The sequence below is a fragment of the Rhinopithecus bieti genome, unplaced genomic scaffold (assembly GCF_001698545.2).
Source record: "Rhinopithecus bieti isolate Rb0 unplaced genomic scaffold, ASM169854v2 scaffold_3040, whole genome shotgun sequence".
Classification (NCBI taxonomy): domain Eukaryota; kingdom Metazoa; phylum Chordata; class Mammalia; order Primates; family Cercopithecidae; genus Rhinopithecus; species Rhinopithecus bieti.
In genome coordinates, this window is record NW_016804657.1 from 5723832 (window position 1) to 5744158 (window position 20327).

The 20327-nt window shown below is 45.7% G+C and overlaps 1 protein-coding gene across 4 annotated transcripts in view; it reads right to left on the reverse strand.

Annotated features, from left to right (window-relative positions):
- Positions 1-4333: 4333 nt before the first annotated feature.
- NGF (nerve growth factor) overlaps positions 4334-20327 on the reverse strand; it is a 51133-nt gene continuing 35139 nt past the window's right edge. For 2 of the 4 annotated variants that reach the window (XM_017869796.1, XM_017869794.1), the window contains 2 exons: positions 11500-11623; positions 4334-5223 (listed from right to left, as the gene is read on the reverse strand). In XM_017869796.1, the coding sequence (XP_017725285.1) occupies positions 4486-5211 (726 nt within the window). In that variant the 5' untranslated portion in view covers positions 5212-5223; positions 11500-11623 and the 3' untranslated portion in view covers positions 4334-4485. Of the gene's footprint in view, positions 5224-11499; positions 12272-20327 lie in introns of those variants that run through there. The other 2 variants (XM_017869793.1, XM_017869795.1) reach the window with 2 other exon arrangements.

Genomic DNA, 20327 nt, shown 5'->3' on the forward strand with positions numbered 1-20327 from the left:
CATCCTTGACTTGAAGGAGCAGCCCTGGGTTGGAGGGATTCTCTGCAGGCTGCTGTGGTGGAGGGAAGATTTGCACAACTTACTCTTGGCCCTGGGCCCCTGAGCCATCTTCACACACCCAGGTGAACTTTGGGAAGGTCAGAGCTTTTCAGTTGCAAACCCAAGTGAATTAGAGCAAAACAGATCCCACGTGCTTGACACGTGGAAACTTTCAAAGCCAATGGTTTATAAACTTGCCAAGGGCTGGGGGAGTAAACACATCCCAGAGAACAGTGGAGCACTTCTCTGGCATTGATACACATAAGCAGAAAGCACAGCCTTCCCCGCCGCTTGCCTTAAGATAGTCTTCAGTCTTAGAACCCAGAGGCTTGCTCAGAGCTAATCCACATAAAGTGCTTAGTGTGGTGCCTGGCACATACCAAGCTCTTAATAAATGCTAAGGTCACTATTAGTATTGCTTGTCACAGAATAAACCTAGGATACATCTATAAAACTGTCCATAAGCTTCCTTGCCTTGTGGAAAGTTGTTCCACTCTATTCTAACCTCCTTTTAGGGGTTCTCAGCTAATCTACTTTTCAAAATGAAAATTTATTATACACTTCTTAAGTACTAGCTAGTTTTGTATATTTATATATATTATTTCGTTAAATTATCTCTCAGCCCTCTGAGAAAAGTGCTATTATCATCCATATTTCAGAGGTGAAGAAATCATCAGAGTTTCCATATGTCAATTGTCAGAGATGTTAAGCAACTTGCTTAAGGTTACACAGCCTTAGCAGAAATACTTGTTTGACTCCAAAGCCCACCAACTATGCTGGAATCACTAGAATCCAGGTGGCCTACCTGAACTCGGATTCAGGCATCTGAAGCTGAATAGCTGCTTGTTCTTGCTTTTACCCTCCTGGTAAAAGCAGGCTATGCCTTATCTATCTATCTATCTATCTATCTATCTATCTATCTATCTATCTATCTATCATGGCCTGGCTATGCCACATCTATATTCCATGATGTCCACTGACCAGAGGGTTTCCCTTCTCCAGTCCATACATGTGCCAATAAACAAATATTCAGTAAGCACCAATATGGCTGCTTCTCTCCTATAATCAACACAGGAATTGTTAAGTTTGGAATAAATTAGTTTGCCTAACACTTGTATAGGACTTGACTGTTTGCTTTCAAATACTTGGTTTTGCTTCTTGCTCACAACTCTGGGATATAGGAATGATTATTTTCATTTCACAGCTGCAAGAACTGAACTCAAAGAGGAACTGTTGCTTGCCAAAGTTTCACAGATAGAAATGGGGGAGGGGGGCCAGAACCAAGCTCTGCTGACACCAAGCCCAGAGTTTGTACCATGACACTGGGCTGCTCCCTCGGCACTGGGTTTGGCTGGTGACCTCGACTCTGAGCACCCGTTGCCTCCCACGGTTGCGTTCAGGCCTGTGTAAGAAAGACTCCCAGGCCCCTGGGTTCTCCATAGCCCACACTCGGTTCCGCTTCTCTTGCCCAGCTGATTCTCCTCCAAGGAGCAGACACGAGACCCGGGTGCCCTTTTGTCCTCTGCTCCAGCTCTGGGCGGATCCTCCTCCCATGATGTGGATGATGCTGAGGAGAAAGTGGTAAGGCTTTTAGGAGGAACACTGCTGTTTCACGGAAATGAAAATAGCTGCTGGGTTGTTGCTGAAACTCTGTCCCCGTGGTGGGCTTTCTATTATCAGGGAAGGGGGTCAGGCTGGGGAGGCTGGCGCTCTGGTTGGGGGAGGGCGTCAGAGGGACAACTGAGTGTACCCCAGAGTCAGGCACCCCGCGGTCTCCCAGGCCGGGGCTTGAGCCTTGCTAGCAGGGCGGACAGCCAGGGCGGGCGCTAGTTTTCTTGGGCATGGTGGAGGATGCCTTTCACCAAAGGAAGCTGCCGAGGGGAGACGGATCTGCTCTCACCTTTTGGGCTTTTGGGGAACCCAAGGCAGAAAAATCTCAGTGAGGCACAGGAAGGAAACTTTTGCAAAATGTGCTGCTGCCGCTCCTCAGCAGAGGATAGTGGGCGGTTTGAAGCTGTTTTCTAGAAGTGTTCAAGTGACTGGGGCCCTGGCGACCCGGGTCAGCCTCTCTGGGACAGCCCGGGTGGGTCTGAAAGCCAGAGCTCCCCCGCGTGTGTGGGAGCAGAGCCCAAGCTGCGGAAACCACCGGGCGCTGGGTTGTTTTTGGAAGGCTCCGACACCGATCAGCCAAACTGATATCCCTTGTATTGTGTGAAAACATTGGCTCCCAGGCTGGGACTCCAGCGTTTCCGCCTAGAGCAGATTTTGCCTTTGGGTAGGTGGTGGTGTTCCTGGGGTGAGGGGCCCTCCTCTTACCGGACACCCAGGAGAGCAACCTATATGGAAGTGAGGGCCTCAGCCTCCGGCTCCCTCAGAGGGTCCTCCCTCTTGGCGGCCCAGGGGAGCCAAAGACATTTTTTAGATGTCCCAATATCTTACAGTGCTGTGGGTAGCACTCCAGGATTGTTGGTGTAGCTGCTCACAAGCCAACCTTCCTGATGGGGAGCTTCCTGAAGGCCTCCCTCTCCACTCCTCTCTCCCCACATCCCAGGTCCAAAGTCCAGTTCTAAGAGAAAGAAAGGCACCCAGAAACTGTTTGTAGGGGCACCTTGGATAGGTGAGGCCACTGGCATTGGACCCCAGTAAAAAGTCACAGACATAGATCACTGGGAGGGTTCCCTCCCGAGCCCTTTATCTCACCGAGAATCTCAGCACAGAATGTTCTAGCTGGTGTTTCTTGAACATAAATCTTTATTCCAACTGCAGTGGCTTTGACAGAAAAAAACAGGGCACATTTCATCATGCTTCTACCCTAATCAAATGGTTCTCATGCCAAAGCTCCCTACAGTTCTAATTTGCCCTATTTGGATGGGGTTGGGGGGTGGGGCCGGACAGCGAGAGTTACAGAGGGAATGAATAAGACCATTTGCTCTTTTCTCGGATGGACAATTTGGGCCTGTTCTCTTGAAAACCAGTGTAGGCATTTCATCCTCGGGGGGAGACAGGACGGATAGGAGGGGAAAATGTCTGTCTTACTATAAGTGCTCTGTCTGGGGGAAAATTGTGGCTTCAGGGAAAATACAAAATGAAAGTTGCAGGGGAAGGGGGCTGTGTGAGGCTAGGTGGAGCCCTGCTCCAGGCTGAACCCTGGAGTCCCTCTGTCACCTTCACTCCTGTCTAAGATGCTCTGGATGGCATCAGTGTTGATGCACACATTCACAAAGCCCCACAAGAACCACCCAGGTTGCTAACTTTCCTGGAGGCTGGAGAGTGCTGGTAAAGACGAGAGATCACACCTTCCTCCTCCTGCTGCTCTGTCCTCCCCTCCCCTTCGTCACACCCTCCTCTGGCCTTCTCTTTGTCCTCCTTGTTTCATTTCCCCTGTTGGGGAGAAGCAGAAAGCCGTTGTTCCCTGCCGGCCCAGCTGTCCTCCACATCTCCCGGTTTATTTGGTTCTCACTCCATTTACTTAGTCTTTCTGTCCCACCCTCTTCTCTGCAGGTCTCACGGCCCCAGTCACCTTTGGTCACTTATGGAAATCATCCAATTAAGAATAAAAAAGTTTTCAGAAGTTCTTTCCCATCTCTGGCTTCCTTGGCTGTGGGCCGATGTTGGGGCCCCTGGAAGTTGCTACTGTGGCTGTTAGTAGGTTGTAAGAGTGTCGAAGGCACTAATGTTTTCTTGGGGTAATGAAGTCTTTCTGCAGGAGGCTGCTGAGGGATAAACCGAAGAGTGGCCATGAGTACTAAGGCCGGCTGAACGTGAAACCAGATCTACTTTGACAGGCCTCGTGAGATTACTCTGTTACAACTCTTCTAGACAGCACATCTTCCCCTACAAATGAGCAGCGCGCAGATCTTTGGTGCAAGCCTCGTCCTATCTATCGAGTGCCCCCAGGACTGAGACTGTGCCTCTGAGGCCAGGGCAGCCCCGTGCCCAGTGGTGATCTGCTTCCTGATCAAGCTCCACTAACTCCCCCAAGGGAGAGACCAGAGCCCATGCTTCCAGGCAGTGGGCAGGTAATCCAATGATTAGGTAGCTTTGGCTCTGGAATGTAGAACAAAATTGCAATCCAGCAGGCTTCCTTTGCTAATCATGCCTGACTTAGGCTAGTATCTGAAACCAGTTAGCCTTTCCTGAAGTTGCAGCACTGGCTGGGGGTGGGGTAAGGGTTACAGGTGGGCCTTAGAAGGAGCCAGGGAGTACTTTGGACAATTCGGACAATTCCCCCTGCATCTTCCTGAGACTTGCGGATGATTTTACTGAGAAAAATAACCAGTGTCAGCACACAGGATGCTTCCAAAAATTTAATAAATAATGATTCTTTAAAACTGTATAAACTATAAATTACCATGCAGTCCTTATAATTTAAAATAATTTACAGGTTGAGGTAGGGAGGGGCCCAGGAGACTGTGGAAGGGGCAGGGGAGGGAGTGTGTCAGCAGGTCAGGCTCTTCTCACAGCCTTCCTGCTGAGCACACACACACAGGCCGTGTCGATCCGGATAAATCGCCAGGCAGCCTGCTTGCCATCCATGGTCAGCGCCTTGACAAAGGTGTGAGTCGTGGTACAATATGAGTTCCAATGCTTTGAGTCAATGCCCCGGCACCCGCTGTCAACGGGATTTGGGTCCCGGCACTTGGTCTCAAAAAAGTACTGTTTGAATACACTGTTGTTAATGTTCACTTCTCCCAACACCATCACCTCCTTGCCCTTGATGTCTGTGGCGGTGGTCTTATCCCCAACCCACACGCTGACACTGTCACACACCGAGAACTCGCCCCTGTGGAAGATGGGGTGGGACGATGACCGCTTGCTCCTGTGAGTCCTGTTGAAGGGGGCAGCACCACCGACCTCAAAGTCCAGATCCTGAGTGTCTGCAGCTTCAGGTGGGGGCTGGGTGCTAAACAGCACACGGGGTGAATGGAGTCGCCGCTTTTTAAACAGCTTGGGGTCCACAGTAATGTTGCGGGTCTGCCCTGCCACTCGTGCAGCTATCGCCACTGCCGGGGCGCTGCGGACTCTGCGAAGGGCCGTGTCAAGGGAATGCTGAAGTTTAGTCCAGTGGGCTTGGGGGATGGTGTGTCCTGCAGGGACATTGCTCTCTGAGTGTGGTTCTGCCTGTATGCCGATCAGAAAAGCTGTGATCAGAGTGTAGAACAACATGGACATTACGCTATGCACCTGGAATGAAAAAGAAATGAGGGTGACTCCATGGAGTACTAAATGCAGTCAAAAGGCAGTTTCTGGGTCCCTCAGAGTTGACCTCCCACGGGGATCACAAAGAGATTTCATTCAAACTGGGGCACTTCTGAGAGGGAAAGGGTGTGCTAGCAATGGTTACATCGGGACAACAGGCATATGCCGGGCTGACTCAGGCAGTATGGATGTGTGGTCTCCCCATCCAGGCTTCTCCAGGAAGGGACAGAGCCCCTGGAATTTTGCCCAGTAGTTCAGTATGAGCTTGGAAATATCAGACAGAATCCTTTGAGTTCTCTGACGCTTAAGGAGGCTGAGGGAGGTGGTAAGTGTCCATGTGTGTACCAGGGAGGCTGGTGAGGAGAGTTTGACACCTCTCCCTGGCACTTGTGCCTTGATGTGATGGTGCTGTCCTGCTCAGCAGTTCTGAATCCTCTGGGAAGGCACTGGGGAGATCTGCTGGGGACATGTCTTGAAGCCTCAGCACTGGGTACCCCCTTTCAGACAGTGCACTGGGTCAGCTCTAAGATCTGGTGACTCGGAGCCCTTGTTATGAATTCACAAAGCATCATGTTTGGCAAAAACCTTGTGGCTCTGGGACCAACTTAGTCCAGGCACCTCTTCAGACACCACCCCACATATATAACTGTGGACCACATAATAGTTCCCCTTTGTGTGATGTTTTTAAAATGTGTTCACTTCTATCTTTTCATGAGTCTGTGAGTTCGATTAGGATTTATCATCTTTATTTCACATATAAGGAAACTGATTCACAGAAAATGAGCTAACACTAAAGCATTAAAGTCACAAACGAAAACTGAACCAGAAATAGAATCCAAAGTTGACCCATTACTAAGCCGGTCTGTCCTTCCATCCACCCTTCCTTCTTTTCTCCCTCCCTTTCTCTTTCACTCTTAGATATGTCTTTTCTTTTTATTATTTGTTCTTATGTGACTATAGATCAAATGGTATGGATCTATCTGTCCCCAAGAGGACTCCGTACTGCACTGCAGTTACCCCACAAATAATCCCCCCACTTGGTCAAGTAGTTGTAGAATTAGTTCTGCTCCTAAAGGGCCTCTCACTGGCCTCTGTGGCTCTCCTGTGCATACTTGTAGATGTGTAGCAAACATCAGCTCCTCTGTAAACTTCCATAGATCTTCTTGGTTGGATTAGAAATAGCACCTGTAAGAGTGTTCTGCAAACTTCCAATTCTCTCCTTTCTCCCATCTCTCCTTCCCACTCTCACGGGTCGTTCTACTTCCTTTCCACACAGATACCACCTAGTCCTCGAAGCCTTTTCAGACCACTCGAATCAAAAATGATATCTTTCCATTCTGCACTTCAGAATAGCATAATTGTATGTGCATATGTGTATGTGCATGTGTGTGTGTGTGTGTGGTCTGGCATGTAGTAGGTACTCAAAAAATTTAAGGAGAATGAATGAAAGAATGAATGGGAGTAGCAAGAGAAGCTCGCCATCTGCCTTCTTTCCATCACAGTGCGTGGTCTCTTTTGGCCTTTGTGCATATGGCTACACACTGCTTTTCTAATCTGTTTAAAGGCAACACATTCTTCTCCTCCATACTGTGCTTTTATTCGGCTGGAAATAGACAGCTCTTTGGTGAGATACCAAGAAGGAAATCACCAAATTCTTTTCTCTTTGGTTTCTTTCAAGAATGCTTCTGTTTGCTCCAGTTCTCCAGCTGACCATGCAAAGGAGGCAATGGCATATCTGGGGTTTTGACCATTACCAGATCTGTTGGCTAATGGTCTTGCAGATAAATGTCTGGACAACTGTTAGAGGACTGAATATTCAGTTGGCAGCAAATCTAAACCCTTTACTTTTGCTCCTTTTCATGTTTCATTTCTTTGTTCTTCTTGGTATATAATATCTCTTATCAGATAGATTAAAGGAGAAGAAAGAAAACTGAAATTCATCCCCTTATATCCAAATTCGTAACACTTGTTAGAATTTTGAGGGGAAAATGAAAATAACTAAATAAAAAGGTTTCGATGGACATAAGGGACATAATTCTCCCTATTCCCCATTACCCGAAGTTCCCACTTCATTCATGGTCTCCCCTTTGGTGGGCTCATCCTCTTCTAAGGAGCCCATTGAAATTTCTGTGCAATCAACTCCCATACCTGAATCTCTAATCAACTAGTCTTTTGAAGTTAGTTCTGCCTTCCAGCTTCTTGAGGGCAATTCTCCATAGATACTGGCATTTTAAATGCAAGACATCCAAAACGAAAATCTCCATACTCATAATCCTAATTAGGACCATCTTCTCCCCATCTTCCTTCTCTGCATACAACAGCAACAGACCCATTTTGGATCATTTGATTATTAGTTTCACAGCTACCATCTCTTTTGATCCTCTCTCCTCATCTCCCTAAACATGCTTCTTCACAGTTTCCTTTTTCTGTTACTGGAACCATCATTCATTCATCCATTAGCTCTATACCTCTGCTTATCCCTCTGCTTTTTCATCCCTGACCTCCATCCAGCCTTTTTGGTTCTGTTTTGGTAGCATTCTCTTGAAACTGTATTTTCCCTTCCATTCTCATCTCTGGGCCCCTAGTTCAGGTCATGGGAACAGTCTCCCACCTGATGTCCTGGACCCTCATCTCTCTTCTTCCAATGCCTTCTATCCCTGGCCGCCCCATTTAGCGTCTTAAAACCTGCTCTGATTCATATCACCCTGCTCAAAGGAACTGGTGCCAAGTCCCTTGTCTATAAGCCAGTAGGGACTGCTCTGCCTGGCAATGGGATCCTGCCTCCTTCTACTCCCCTCACATAGTTTGCATTCCGGGCGCACAAAACTCCTGGGGTCAGTTCCTGCTTGGGCTTCCCCACCACTGCCCTTTTTCAGACTCTTCCCTTCCAGGTATGCTCCCCTACCCTCCCAGGGCCTTTTCTGCTCTCCACCTCTGCTGGTGGAATCCTCCTGTTGTCCTTCAACAACTTCAATGCTGCCTCCCCTGGGGAACTTTTTCTAATTCCGAGACAAACTACCTTCTCTATCTCTCTCTCTCTGTGTCTCTTTTTGTTTTGTTTTGGAGACGGAGTCTTACTCTGTCGCCCAGGCTGAAGTGCACTGGCTCAATTTCAGCTCGTTGCAGCCTCCGCCTCCCGGATTCAAACAAGTCTCCTGCCTCAGCCTCCTGAGTAGCTGGGACTACAGGCACACGCCGCCACACCTGGCTAATTTTTGTATTTTTTGTAGAGGTGGGGTTTCACCATGTTGGCCAGGATGGTCTTGATCTCTGACCTCGTGATCCGCCCCCCTCGGCCTCCCAAAGTGTTGGGATTACTGGTGTGAGCGACGATGCCCGGCACCTTCTTTATCTCTTAAAGCCTTCCCTTTATATTCTCTTAGGGCAGTTGTATTCTCTTATCCTCCCTTCTGGAGGACAAACTCCCTGTAGGCAGCAAAGTGTCCTACTCATCTTTGTTGCCTCCAGGTGACCTAGAACTCCCAGGTAACTCCACCTCTAAGAACCTGTGAGTATGTAGACAAGTCTCCTGCCTCCAGTGTTCCTTAATTCTCCATCTGTGTGAGGATGTTTAAGGTATCTTCCAACTATTATATTCTTTCATTTTAGGCACTTACGAAGTTTTCTACTCTGCCTTGCATCTGCTGGTTTGACTGAACTGACTTCACAAAGTTCCTGAATTCTAACACTACTTTTCCACTCACAGTCAAGATACCAAATGGTATCACATTTAATCACAATGGAGATTTGTATCACAGGCAGATTGTTTCATTAAGACTTGACTATGTCTCAAATATATCTCTTATTTAGATTTTAGGTTTAAAGTTTTAAAAAATATATATATTTAATTCACTCATGATAGTGTGTTCCTATAAACTTTTAAGTTTTTAAACAAAACTCTCTTTTAAAAAATGATCAGTAGATAAAAGAAAATTGAGTGCATTCTCTATTCTAGTGATATAATGCACCGTTTAGAAAAGAACATTCTTTTTATTTTTGATGTGAACCAGAGGAGAAGTTTTATTTATTTATTTTTTTAAAACACCCTTTGAAGCCTTTCTCCTGAACAGATGACAGCCTTCTGTGTGGCTTTACTAAGCAGAGCTCTGCAAGCTGAATGATCAGATGGGGAGGATGCAATTAGGGGCTCACATGAACGAACATGTTCTATTTAATGTGAGAATGCTCTTTAATTGTCCTCCTCCTACCTAGAATGGAAGATCCATGACTAAGAGTGGGGTGGCCCATCGGGATGCCTTTACAACCAGCCACTGATGGGCTGCCCCACTCTCTTGCCCTCTTCTGAACCAGTGGTACATTCTGTGGATTTCCAGTGGTTCACACACTCCAATAATAGGATACATTTCTTGCACTAGGAGAATGATCTTCAAAGATTCTGGCCTCACCTGAATAGGTGATGGAGCTGCTGGACAGAGCTAAGCAACTGGCCCAAATATTTGTGGTTAGGAGGGCTGACAGCACTGGGAGGCTTGGCAACCGTGCCTGGGGAGATGTGTTGTAGAAGGGAGTGAGAGAATTCCTGCCTTGGAGAGAGCCATGCCAAGAGCTGCGAGCAATTCTCGGGCTAGAGATGGGATACGTGAACCCGGGTCACTAACAGTTGGCAAGAGACGAAACTCTTGTGGCTAAGGAAATCCAGCCTCCTCCTCCTCCATCTCATTCGCCACATTCTGAGAGTGGGTCAAGGGTCATTTCTTGTTTTACGCTTGACCTTCACTCTAAATGTTAACTGGCTGCTGTCTTCAGTTGTAAAGGCTCGAATGCTCTTGGGGGTTGGAGTGAGAGGAATTCTGTGGCTCCTCATTTCCCCAGCAAGGTACTTCAGAGGTGTCCTGGGCTGAGCTGAACAGGGAGAGGCATTGACAGAGTAAAATCCAGAGCCTCTGTTAGTATCTCCCAGACAGGATTTATTGGAAGGAGGCATGGCTTGGAAGGTACATCAGAGATTCAAGTCCAGAGGCTCTCAAACTTCAGGGCATCAGAATCACCTGGAGAGTTTGTTACACTACAGACTGCTGCGCCCCATCTCCAGAACGCTCAATTCTGTAGCTCTGGTAGGAGGACACTAAGAATCTACATTTCTAATAAGTTTCCAGATGATGCTGATGCAGTTGGTCTGGGGACCACATTTTGAGAGCCACAAGTCTAGCCTAATTCTTTAACTTTGTAGAAGACGAAAATGAGCCTTGGAGAGGCTAAGTGACTTGGGCTTTTGCAGCCAGTGAGTGGCAGGGCCAGTCTATGGACACCTGACTTGAGCTCAGCCTTGCTATCTTTTAGAGGAGAGAGGCCTGAAGCCATATGCACACTGTAACTGATAGGTGCTGGGATGAGTTTACTCATCCCCCAACATCGAAATGAAAATTCCATTCAACAGATTATAAGTTTTACCTTCCTGATGCCACAAATCCAGATATTAAGGAATATTTAGATATTGAATTGTTTCATATCTGCTTTGTTGGGTTTCTGGGCATCATGTAGACTTGATCCAAAAGCACTTAAAATGCCCATGATAGAAACATGCAACCAGAAAGCACTAGCAGGTACCGGCACCTGTGGGGTCATTGGGCTCTTGGAGGGCAGGTGTACTGGATACATGAATGGGAACCAAACCAACTGATCTGAATTCTTAGAGACATACTTTGACATGAACGAGCTGAGATAATAATAATTATTTATTGGGTATAATTTTCTAATTAACCATTACACAAACCTGGGAGGTTGGCCACATCATTCCTATTTTAACAATGAGAAGCCAGAGACGTAGTAAGATTAAGTAATTGCATCACAGGTACACACCAAACAGAAATGGAACTCAGAGCCAGACCTCCTGTGTGCAGATCTGGAACTCTTCCACACCCCTCCACTCCACTAGCCAAGGGCACAAAGAGTGGCTACGAACCTTCCATTTCACAAGTTCCCTGCTCAGTCGGACCAGAGAGTTGTGTGGAAGGTCTGATTGACACCGTCTATTCGAGGTCCTGTGTTTGGTGACTTTAGACCCTTGATGCAGCTCAGACTCCTGATATGTCCCTGGGGGCCATGGGGCCAACGGCACAAAAGATTTCCTCTCCTAGGCTAGGCAGGCTGCATTTGCTGCATCACTGAGAGCTTCTCCAAGCCCTTGCTGCTCAGCAGTTCAATCTGACTTGCCCTCTCAGGTTCTGTCACTTGGGACCCCTGCTTCTGGCAGCTGCAGAGGCAGGACCTTGGCAAGGCCAAGGCCCCTTAGGCACTTACCTCAGTGTGGCCAGGATAGAAAGCTGCTCCCTTGGTAAAACTGTTATTGGGTCCGGACGCTGAGCTGAGCTTGGGTCCAGCATGCCATCCAGCCCCTTGGACTGCACGACCACTGACCAAAACTCTGTGGAGGGGGAGAGCTGGCATTAGACTGGTACCTCACCACATTCCCTGTGCCCTACACAGTGGGGAGGCATGTGCCAATAGGACAAATTACATTTCCTTGAGTTCTGGGATTTTACCAGCATCAAGGCCCAGGAAGGAGCTAGAATCTGGCTACCAAAATTTACCGGGGCCTGGCCTCTCATGGTCCTGTAGTGGCACCTGCCTCTCACTCTTGCGCCATACCTTTTGGTTTCAGCCTGGACACCGTCCATGGCTGATCTTGCACCTAGTGCAGGTGTTTCTAGACACATGCCAAAGTCTTGCCCTAGCAGATCCCTAATCTGGCATCAAAATGGAAATTGTTCAGTACCTTACACGTGCAGACATAGTAGATCCAACTCCGAACCAGCCTAAAACACATTATACAGATGCAAAATCCCTGACAATCCAGAGCAAGTTGGTGCTTTGATAAAAATGCAGATGAGTAATGGTGACAAATAAGACAGACTGATGATTTGAGAGACAGTGTGGAGCTCTCACAGAATGAGACAGAAATCTCAGAGTACCACAGTGAAAGGCAGGTTTTAGGATTGGAAGCTATGGAGCTGATACAATTTTAAAAAATCAATTTTAGGCTGTAGTTTCTAGAAACAATGTAAGTTTTCTATTCTCTCACCTCTATAACCTAATCTATGTAGGCGATTCATTCATTCACAATATTTTCTGGGCACCGACTATGTGCCAAGCACTGTTTCTGGTGTTGAGCAGGAGTAAATAAGACAAACAAGGCCTCTGCTCTCAGGGGTCTTACAGTCTTGCGTAAATAAGCAAGATATCTCCAGATTCGTTATATGCCATGAAGGCAATTACAGGGTCTGATGATAGAGGGCAACTGCAGGAGGTATCGAGGGGCTACTGTAGATGGGATATTCAGCGAGGAGTTCTCTGAGGAGATGGCCTTCAAGCTGAGACCTGGAGGTTGAGAAGGAATGAGGGAGAGAACATTCCAGGCAGCAGGAACAAGTGCAAAGGCCCTGAGATAGAAACAAGACAAAGGTTCTGAGCATGAAGGAATGAGATCTAGAAAATGAGCTGGAGAGCCAGAAAAAGCCAGGTCTACAGAGACACAGCAAGGAGTTATGGTTTTATCCTCAGGACATTAGGAAGGGAGTAGAGGGCTTTGAACAGGAGGGTGATATTTATGGATAAATGAATGAATGATTATGTCTATGACAGAATTTGTTGTAGGGTGGAGAAACCCTCCCAATAAAGTTCTAGAATGACATCTTAACCTTCCTGTCCATATTCTCTTTTCAACTCCAAAAAATTCCTCTCCCTGTGATATCTTTGTCCAGCGTGGATCCCCACCACATATCTTCATCCAACTCCCTCTCAGCTTGTGCTATGAAAGCAAATGTCAGAGAAGCCACCACGGCTCCCCAAACTCCAACCACGAAGAGGAGCTGGAGAACAGGGGAGGTAGCAAGGGCCTCTGAAGTGGTCTTCAAGCCACTAGAAATCATGAAATTAAGCCCTGGGATGTCTCCATTCTTCTTCCTTTCCCATCCTGCTCAAAATAGTCTTCTTGTCCCAGAAAGAACCAGAAAAACCTTTCAATACTCAGTTGGGATTGAAGGCTAGTGATGAAAATGCGTACTCAGACACTCTTTAAAAGGTTACATTCTGTGATGAAGAACATTTTCATGCTCTCCCAGGGTTGGACTTAGCATGGGAGAGGGAGAATGGCATGTCCCCAGGGTAAGAGGTGGACATTATCTGGTCCCATTAGTCATGGGAAGACGGTTTCATCTAGTCCATAAACCCTTCATCTGGGTGTTTGGCTAAACCTGAAAGGTTGCAGGCTGGAACCCACACACCTGCATTCTGATTCAGTTCACTCTGAGCTTTCTCCTCTATAGAAGGAGATTCAGTTCATCTCTGAGCTTTCTCCTCTATAGGATGAGAAGCTGGCACAGACGAGAGCTAAGGTCCCCTTTGGCTCTGATCATCTGAGATTCCATGACTTTGAATGTTTTCCAGGCTGCATTGTTACTAGATGCTTAAGTAGTGCTTTCTCTCACCCCAAAATTGGGATTCATTTATTTCATTGATTAAACACTTAAACTTACAGGTCCTGTGCTGGCCACTGTGTTAGGTGTCAGGTGCTAGGGATACAAAGAAGAATAAGACATAATACTTAACTTCCTAGAACAAGTAATCTAGAGATAGGAAAAGGCATGCATATAAACAAACATTTAAAGTACAGTGCGATAAGTATGATGTATATGTGACATGATATGGAAACACAGTGGAAGGAGAAATTGGTTTTATCTGGCCAGACTGGTTAGAGACATATTCATAGAGGAGGTAACATCTGAGCAGGGTTCTTAAGGATGAGTAAGAGCTCATTAGGGAAGAAGGGAAGGAAAAGTCCCAGAGTTCAAGAACTGGGTGGAGGTCCACCATGGCATTGCGAGAGGAGTAGGGGAGAGGAGAGGAGTATAGAATGGGCCTTACACATCAGGAGGTGCTAATAGACTTGCAGTACCCTTCTGGGGCCTGCCCACCGAACTTCTTCCTATAGGACACAAAAAGCCTCCGCTTTTAATCAGTGGAGCAACCAGAGAAGGAATAGTGACTTTCTCTGGAAATATTCTGGATATTCCACTACAAGCTAGGATGGCCTCCAATCTGGATGACTAGAAGAAGAGGGAAGTTTGGTTTAAATAAAAAATTCCACAATTCCTAGGAAGATCTGCATTCTTAGGGTGTCTACTGTAAGCCAACCACAATAGATTCCCTGGCCCTGTATCTGCAATTTCTGGACCAAGTCACCCTGGTGCATGCCAGGGCCAGGGTCTCCTGCCAATCTCATCTGGATATCTGATTGCTATATTTGAAATTGTGTCCAGCATTTCCTATGCCTTTGGCCTTGTCTTATTCTGTGTTGATATAAGCAGTTTACTACTGCAGAGAGAAATTCTCTGTCCACAATAATGAAACTCTAAAAGATTTTTGTAGATATTGTTGTCATTGTTTTTAGTCTCATGCTAATGAAGGTTGAGGCTCTAAAATTAAATCCAATTTAAATATTACAAATTGCTAATGCAAGGCATTGGGACAAACAACCCAAATGCATATCTATTTTTAAAACCCTGTCTGTTTTCATAGAGTAATCACTTAAACAGAAATCAGCTCTCACACTTTTGATAAATGCATGGAAATAAATCCCACCTCATTTCAAGATCATATTCTGTTCCTTCTCACAGGGCACAAAGGAATCCTAATAAAGTCTGGTGTACCTCTTCTAGAACTTGTCCTGTCCTGGGTTTTATGCTATGAAGCAGTGGTTCTCAAAGTGTGATTCCATAGTAGTATTGTAGTAATCTCTTAGAACACGTTAGAAATGCAAATTCTTGGGTTTTACCACAAACCTACTGAATCAGAAACTCTGGGAATGAAACACAGCAATCTGTGGTTTAACCAACCCTGCAGGTGATTCTGATAGTTACATAAGTTTAAGAACCATTGCTTTAGGGCTTCCACCTTGTTCCTCCTCATGGGGTGAAGGATCCAGTGCAAAGACGAAGCACCAACCCAGAGCCAGTCCGCTGCTGTAGACCACCCGCTTGAATGTAACTTTCCATACAACAGTCAAAGGTATGTTGTGGGCTTCTTCCCTCTTCTGGACCATACTCCTAGGACTTATCTCAGAACCCAATGTCCAACCAACCCTGAGCCTGGTAGAGCTAGGGGAGAGAGGGCTCTTCTTAAGACCCCTGAGGTTAATCGATAATATTTTGGTCAATTTCTCTGGTGATGCCTATTATTGAACATTATTAAGGCCATTACCAAGCGCATCAAATCATCTCAAAATGGCCAAAGTTGATTTTTTCCCCCCAAAAGAGCTCTTAGTCAGCAAACTTCATGGTTGTATTCCATACTAGAAAAGATTTCAGATTCCTTTTCCCATTGTGGACAGACTCCAAGTAAGGACTAACAGAGAGAGGGGAGGATTAAGGGGAATAGCTACAGCCTATAGCAATCACACCAACAATCATTCTTATACCCTCAACAACATGTGCTTAATCTAAGACATTCCTAGTGAGTTTCCCTACTCACCGAGCTTTCCTGGGCAGAAATTAGGAGAAAGGGGACTGCAGTCGCCCTGACATCTTTGATGTAGTGCAAGCTGCTCTTGGGACTAGCCATTGCTTTGGAGCACATGGGAGGAGTGGTCCCAGAGGTCTTTTTGGCCAAGTGTCCCCAAATCTTTAGTATTCAAAATTTCAGCACATGGTCCTTGGACTTAATAATAGTCCAACCCACTATTTGGTAATAGCCAAATTGATCACTACATCAAAGATGCCAGGGCAGCTTCAGCCCCCTTTCTCCTAGTTTCCACCAAGGAGAGCTCTGTGAGTAGGGAAACTCACTAGGAATGTCTTACATTAAGGACATGTTGTTGAGGAAATAAGAATAATTGTTGATGTGACTGCTGTGATCTTCCTGGCTGTAGCCATTACCCTCCATTCTCCCCTCCCTCTATTAGTCCTTACCCTGAGTCTGTCCACAATGGGAAAAGGAATTTGAAATCTTTTCTAGTATGAAATGTAATATGAGGTTTGCTGACAAGGAGCTCTTTTTTGAGGGAAAAATCAACTTTGGCCATTTTAAGATGATTTGATGTGTTTTAACTATCCAGTGGTTTTGGCACATCCAATAGGAAATTAATACCAAGGACTTAGGAAGACATTAAGATTCAGTGAAATTGCTGTTATTTTTGATGAAAAGTTTCAATGCTGACAATTCTAAAGTGCCCTGGCACATTTTCCTGAAAGAAAAATGGTCCTATGGTTCTTTGGGAAATTTGTGGGTAAATTACAAAACCCTTTCTAGCACTTCCCCGGAGAGTCAGACAGCTGTAGGTAGGAAGAAGTTGTGGTTGACTGACCTCAGCTTCAGAATCAAAGGGCACTTGCTATGAATGAGAGCGGCTTTCTACTGTGTGTGGTGAAACACAGTCCGCATGTTTACCTGACTGGAGGAATTCATGAGCTATATGACGGCCCACACCCCAGGGAGGTTTTCAAAGTGTGAGTAATTACAACAACATTAATGTGGTAGAAGATAAGACATCTAAACACATAGCAGCCTTCCGTTACAGAGTTGAGGGCAGAATATTTTTGCAAGAATGTATGGCTAAATAATCGTCCTTGTAGTATAGCCCATCAGCTTAGTAATACTAGTAATATATCTATAATCTATATCTGAGTGCCAAAAACAATCCAATAATTTTTCAAACTTTTCTGAGATCCTAAGAAAACATCTCCTTGGTTCCAACTGGCTAATCCTCAAACCACACACAAAAAACTCTATTTCAGTGATGCTTTTGGCCTTTCCCTGGTCCGTTGTTCCCATACTTGGGACTAATAGCAGACAGTGGTAGTGGGAGCAACGACTCTCAGGTTGGTTGCAGTCAAGGTTCGCATATAATTATAACAGCACCTATGGAGTCTCCAGGCTACTGCAGACCTTGAATGACCACCTAGGATTGAACACACGAAGGAAAACAAAACGGTGCCAGTGAATGTTAACTCAGATCCAAGCCCTTTATTCTACTTGCTTTATAGGATTAAATGTCCTCGGGTCTTCTTGAGCTAGCCTTTTCCTCTCAGTGTGTGGTATGTTTTCTAAGCAATAGGTCAAGAAATGTTACAACACATAAGTCTATAATGCGATTCAGATGTAACTTCAGACATTAAGACAAGGTAAAGATTCATAGCCCTGAAAAAGACCAGGAACTACACTGGCTTAACTGACACATGGGATTCTGGTGCTTTAAAAAAGGCAGGCAGTCCATCCTTCAATTAAGGAGGGATAAGGGATGAGTCATGGGACTTGAATGTAAGGATTCAAGTAAAATGCCACCCTTACTCATTAAAGTGTCCATTAGATGAGGCCATTTCTGTTTGAGCAGCTGGACTTCAGTTTCACTGCAAAAATCACTGCACCTCAACCAACCTGCATCCAAGAAAACGTGGATCACAAGCAGTCAGCACCAAACACCTCCCAAGGGAAACTGAGTCCGAGGACACATCAGATACCGTCCCACTCCACACCACTCTGGAGTGACAGCTGCCATCGTGTCTTGAGCTCCCTTGCTCTTCTGCACTGACATTTCCTGGCTTGTCTGTTGACTTCACATCCAGAAAATCTGACTCAAGGCATGAAAGAGATAACTCAGCCCAGCTTTGCCCAGGCATGCAGCACATGCAGATCCTAGGTAACCTGAGGCGAAGATAAGAACTGGAAATGAAGAATTTACTTCCATGTGTGTGTTTGTCAGGGGGCTTTGTGCTGTTTTAGCTACTTCCTGTGCATGGCTTTAACTATCTTAGTCCCATATGGGCTCCTATTATACAGTAACACATATGACTTATGGGGAATGCTGGAATACCATCAGGGTGGTTAACTCTAATGAAGGGCTATTTGACAGGGATTTTTGAGCTTAGGTTAAGGAGTTTCATCTAGCTCTTTCATTATCTCGGGAGGAAAGGTCAGGAGAGATGAAAACCTGCTGTCCTTTCTAAAGTCACTTGCTTCTCATATAATTATATTTCAGAATATTCCCAGTCTTCTAGTGTTTCTTCTTTTAAGGTTTATTTGATAATGACAACATGAACAAAATAAAAACTCTGCATTGGGGAAATTTACTCCGGAGCTAACGAGAGACCCACAGAGAGTATCTGTCTCTAGAGACCCAGAACATTGTGGGTAATTAGAAATTCCAGAGATGAGGACAGACAGTTTTCCTTCTCAATCACCACACTTCTCAATCTTCAGCAAGAGACTTAACCTCTCTGCCCCTCAACATCTTCTCTCAAAAATCAGAACAATTACACCCTCCATATTGGGTTATTGAGAGGGTTAAATTGAATAAGCATTTAGCCCAGTGCCTGGGCTAGTTGGTGCTACATAAGTATCAGCTACTCTTATTAATATCATTAAAGACATTTGGCCAGAATCAGGCAGCTAGTTAGTGGCAGATCTGGGTGCAGAAGAGAAAGTGATGCCTCCTGTTCATCCCATGCCCCCACCTGGCCCTCTCTGGCAGGAAGAAATCGCCACTTTGTGTCCCAGTTGTGATTGGAATGGTTGGCCAGGCACATGCTCAGTGGAACCGAGCAATTGTAGACTGCTCAGCCTGCAGCTGTGGGGCGATTATCTGCAATCATTTGCCAACAAAGATGCTGAGTAACAAACTGAAACATTTGTTTTTGAAATGATCCATTTTCTTCAGCCATGTCGCAGTCAGAGGGAGGAAGCTGCTCCAGCTATGGCTGTGTTCGTCTGAGCGCTGCGATGTTTAGCTGTCACTAAAACTTGCCAGGCACTGTAAAGTTAATAGCATCTTTTCTTAAGTAATTGCTGCCTTGCAGGAAAAGTGAATCACAAGGAGAATACAACATGGAAGATATCCTCATGATCAAATTTATACTTGGTTATCCAGGGATTTGGGACAAGTTTAGGCATCTGCTGGATTAACTTCTTGAGGTCTTAAGTGTATTTCTATCTGTGGGGCTGTCCCAGTGTAGGCACTTAATGAATGTTTATTGAACGGAATTGAAGACTCTTCCCACAGCTGCGCCAGTTTATTCAACCCAAGTAAATCATTATTTCATGTTATACTGGGAAATAATAAGTGGTCCCAATTCGCCTTCTTGGATAACTGGGCGAGCCTCCCTTTCACTTTGGCTATTTAGTGTTTTATTTAAGAAGGAGAGTGCCACATTGGTGGCCTGACAGGTGGGCCTCAGAGGACCTAAGAATCTAAGGCTCTCGTTCCACCTTCTTTATGAGCACTAAAAGTGCACACAGGTGTTGTGCAAAACAAACACCCTCCTTACTTCCAGCTTGTTCATTTTTCTTGTCTAGAATTTCCTTGGAGAAGGCTATGCTCCAACCCAGCCGCTGGTTATGTTGTGCAATCCACTGGGATGGCAATCACCTCATTGTTTAGTTACAACCCATGAAAAGATGAAAAAAAGAAAGAAAAAACACAGTACACATACAGAATGAGGGTGGAGACTGCACGATGATAATGAAAACCATTTGTTAGCATTTCACTTCTCTCTTTGTGAATCAGCCGAGTTTCTGGCACCAGGCCTCTGTCTGTAAAGGAAGCTGCACCTCAAAGGCCCTCCAGGGACTCTTTCTGCCTTGTCTGCTCTAGAGAGTGTCGCCTTTTGTCCCCAGGAAGGTGGGCGCTAGACTGACTGCCCCAGCTCCCTCTGTGCTGCAGCCACCAGGACTGGCTCCAGCTCTCACCTTTTGTCCCAGGGCCATGTACCTATCCTGTGTGGTTGCACACTGACAGTTACTTTTAAGCTCTGCCAAAACCACAGTTTGGTCTCATGCGTGTGAGGATGCTTTTCCCCTTTCTCATCTCCCTGTATTGTGTCCCCTCATCTGTGTCCAGTACTTTCAGCCCTGCTTTCTTTTTGGCTATTTCAACTTTTCCTTCTTTCCACAGACCTGATTCCTGTATTCTCAAAATAAGGATTCAAACTTTGGAGGAATAAAAAGCAAAATAAATTAAAATTTAAGAAGTAAAACGAAAACCTCAACAAACAAACACCAAAATTTCACAACCAGTAGAACACTGTGTATCTGCCTGAGCATATATGTTTTGCCTGCATTGTCCCAAACAGAGGAAAAAC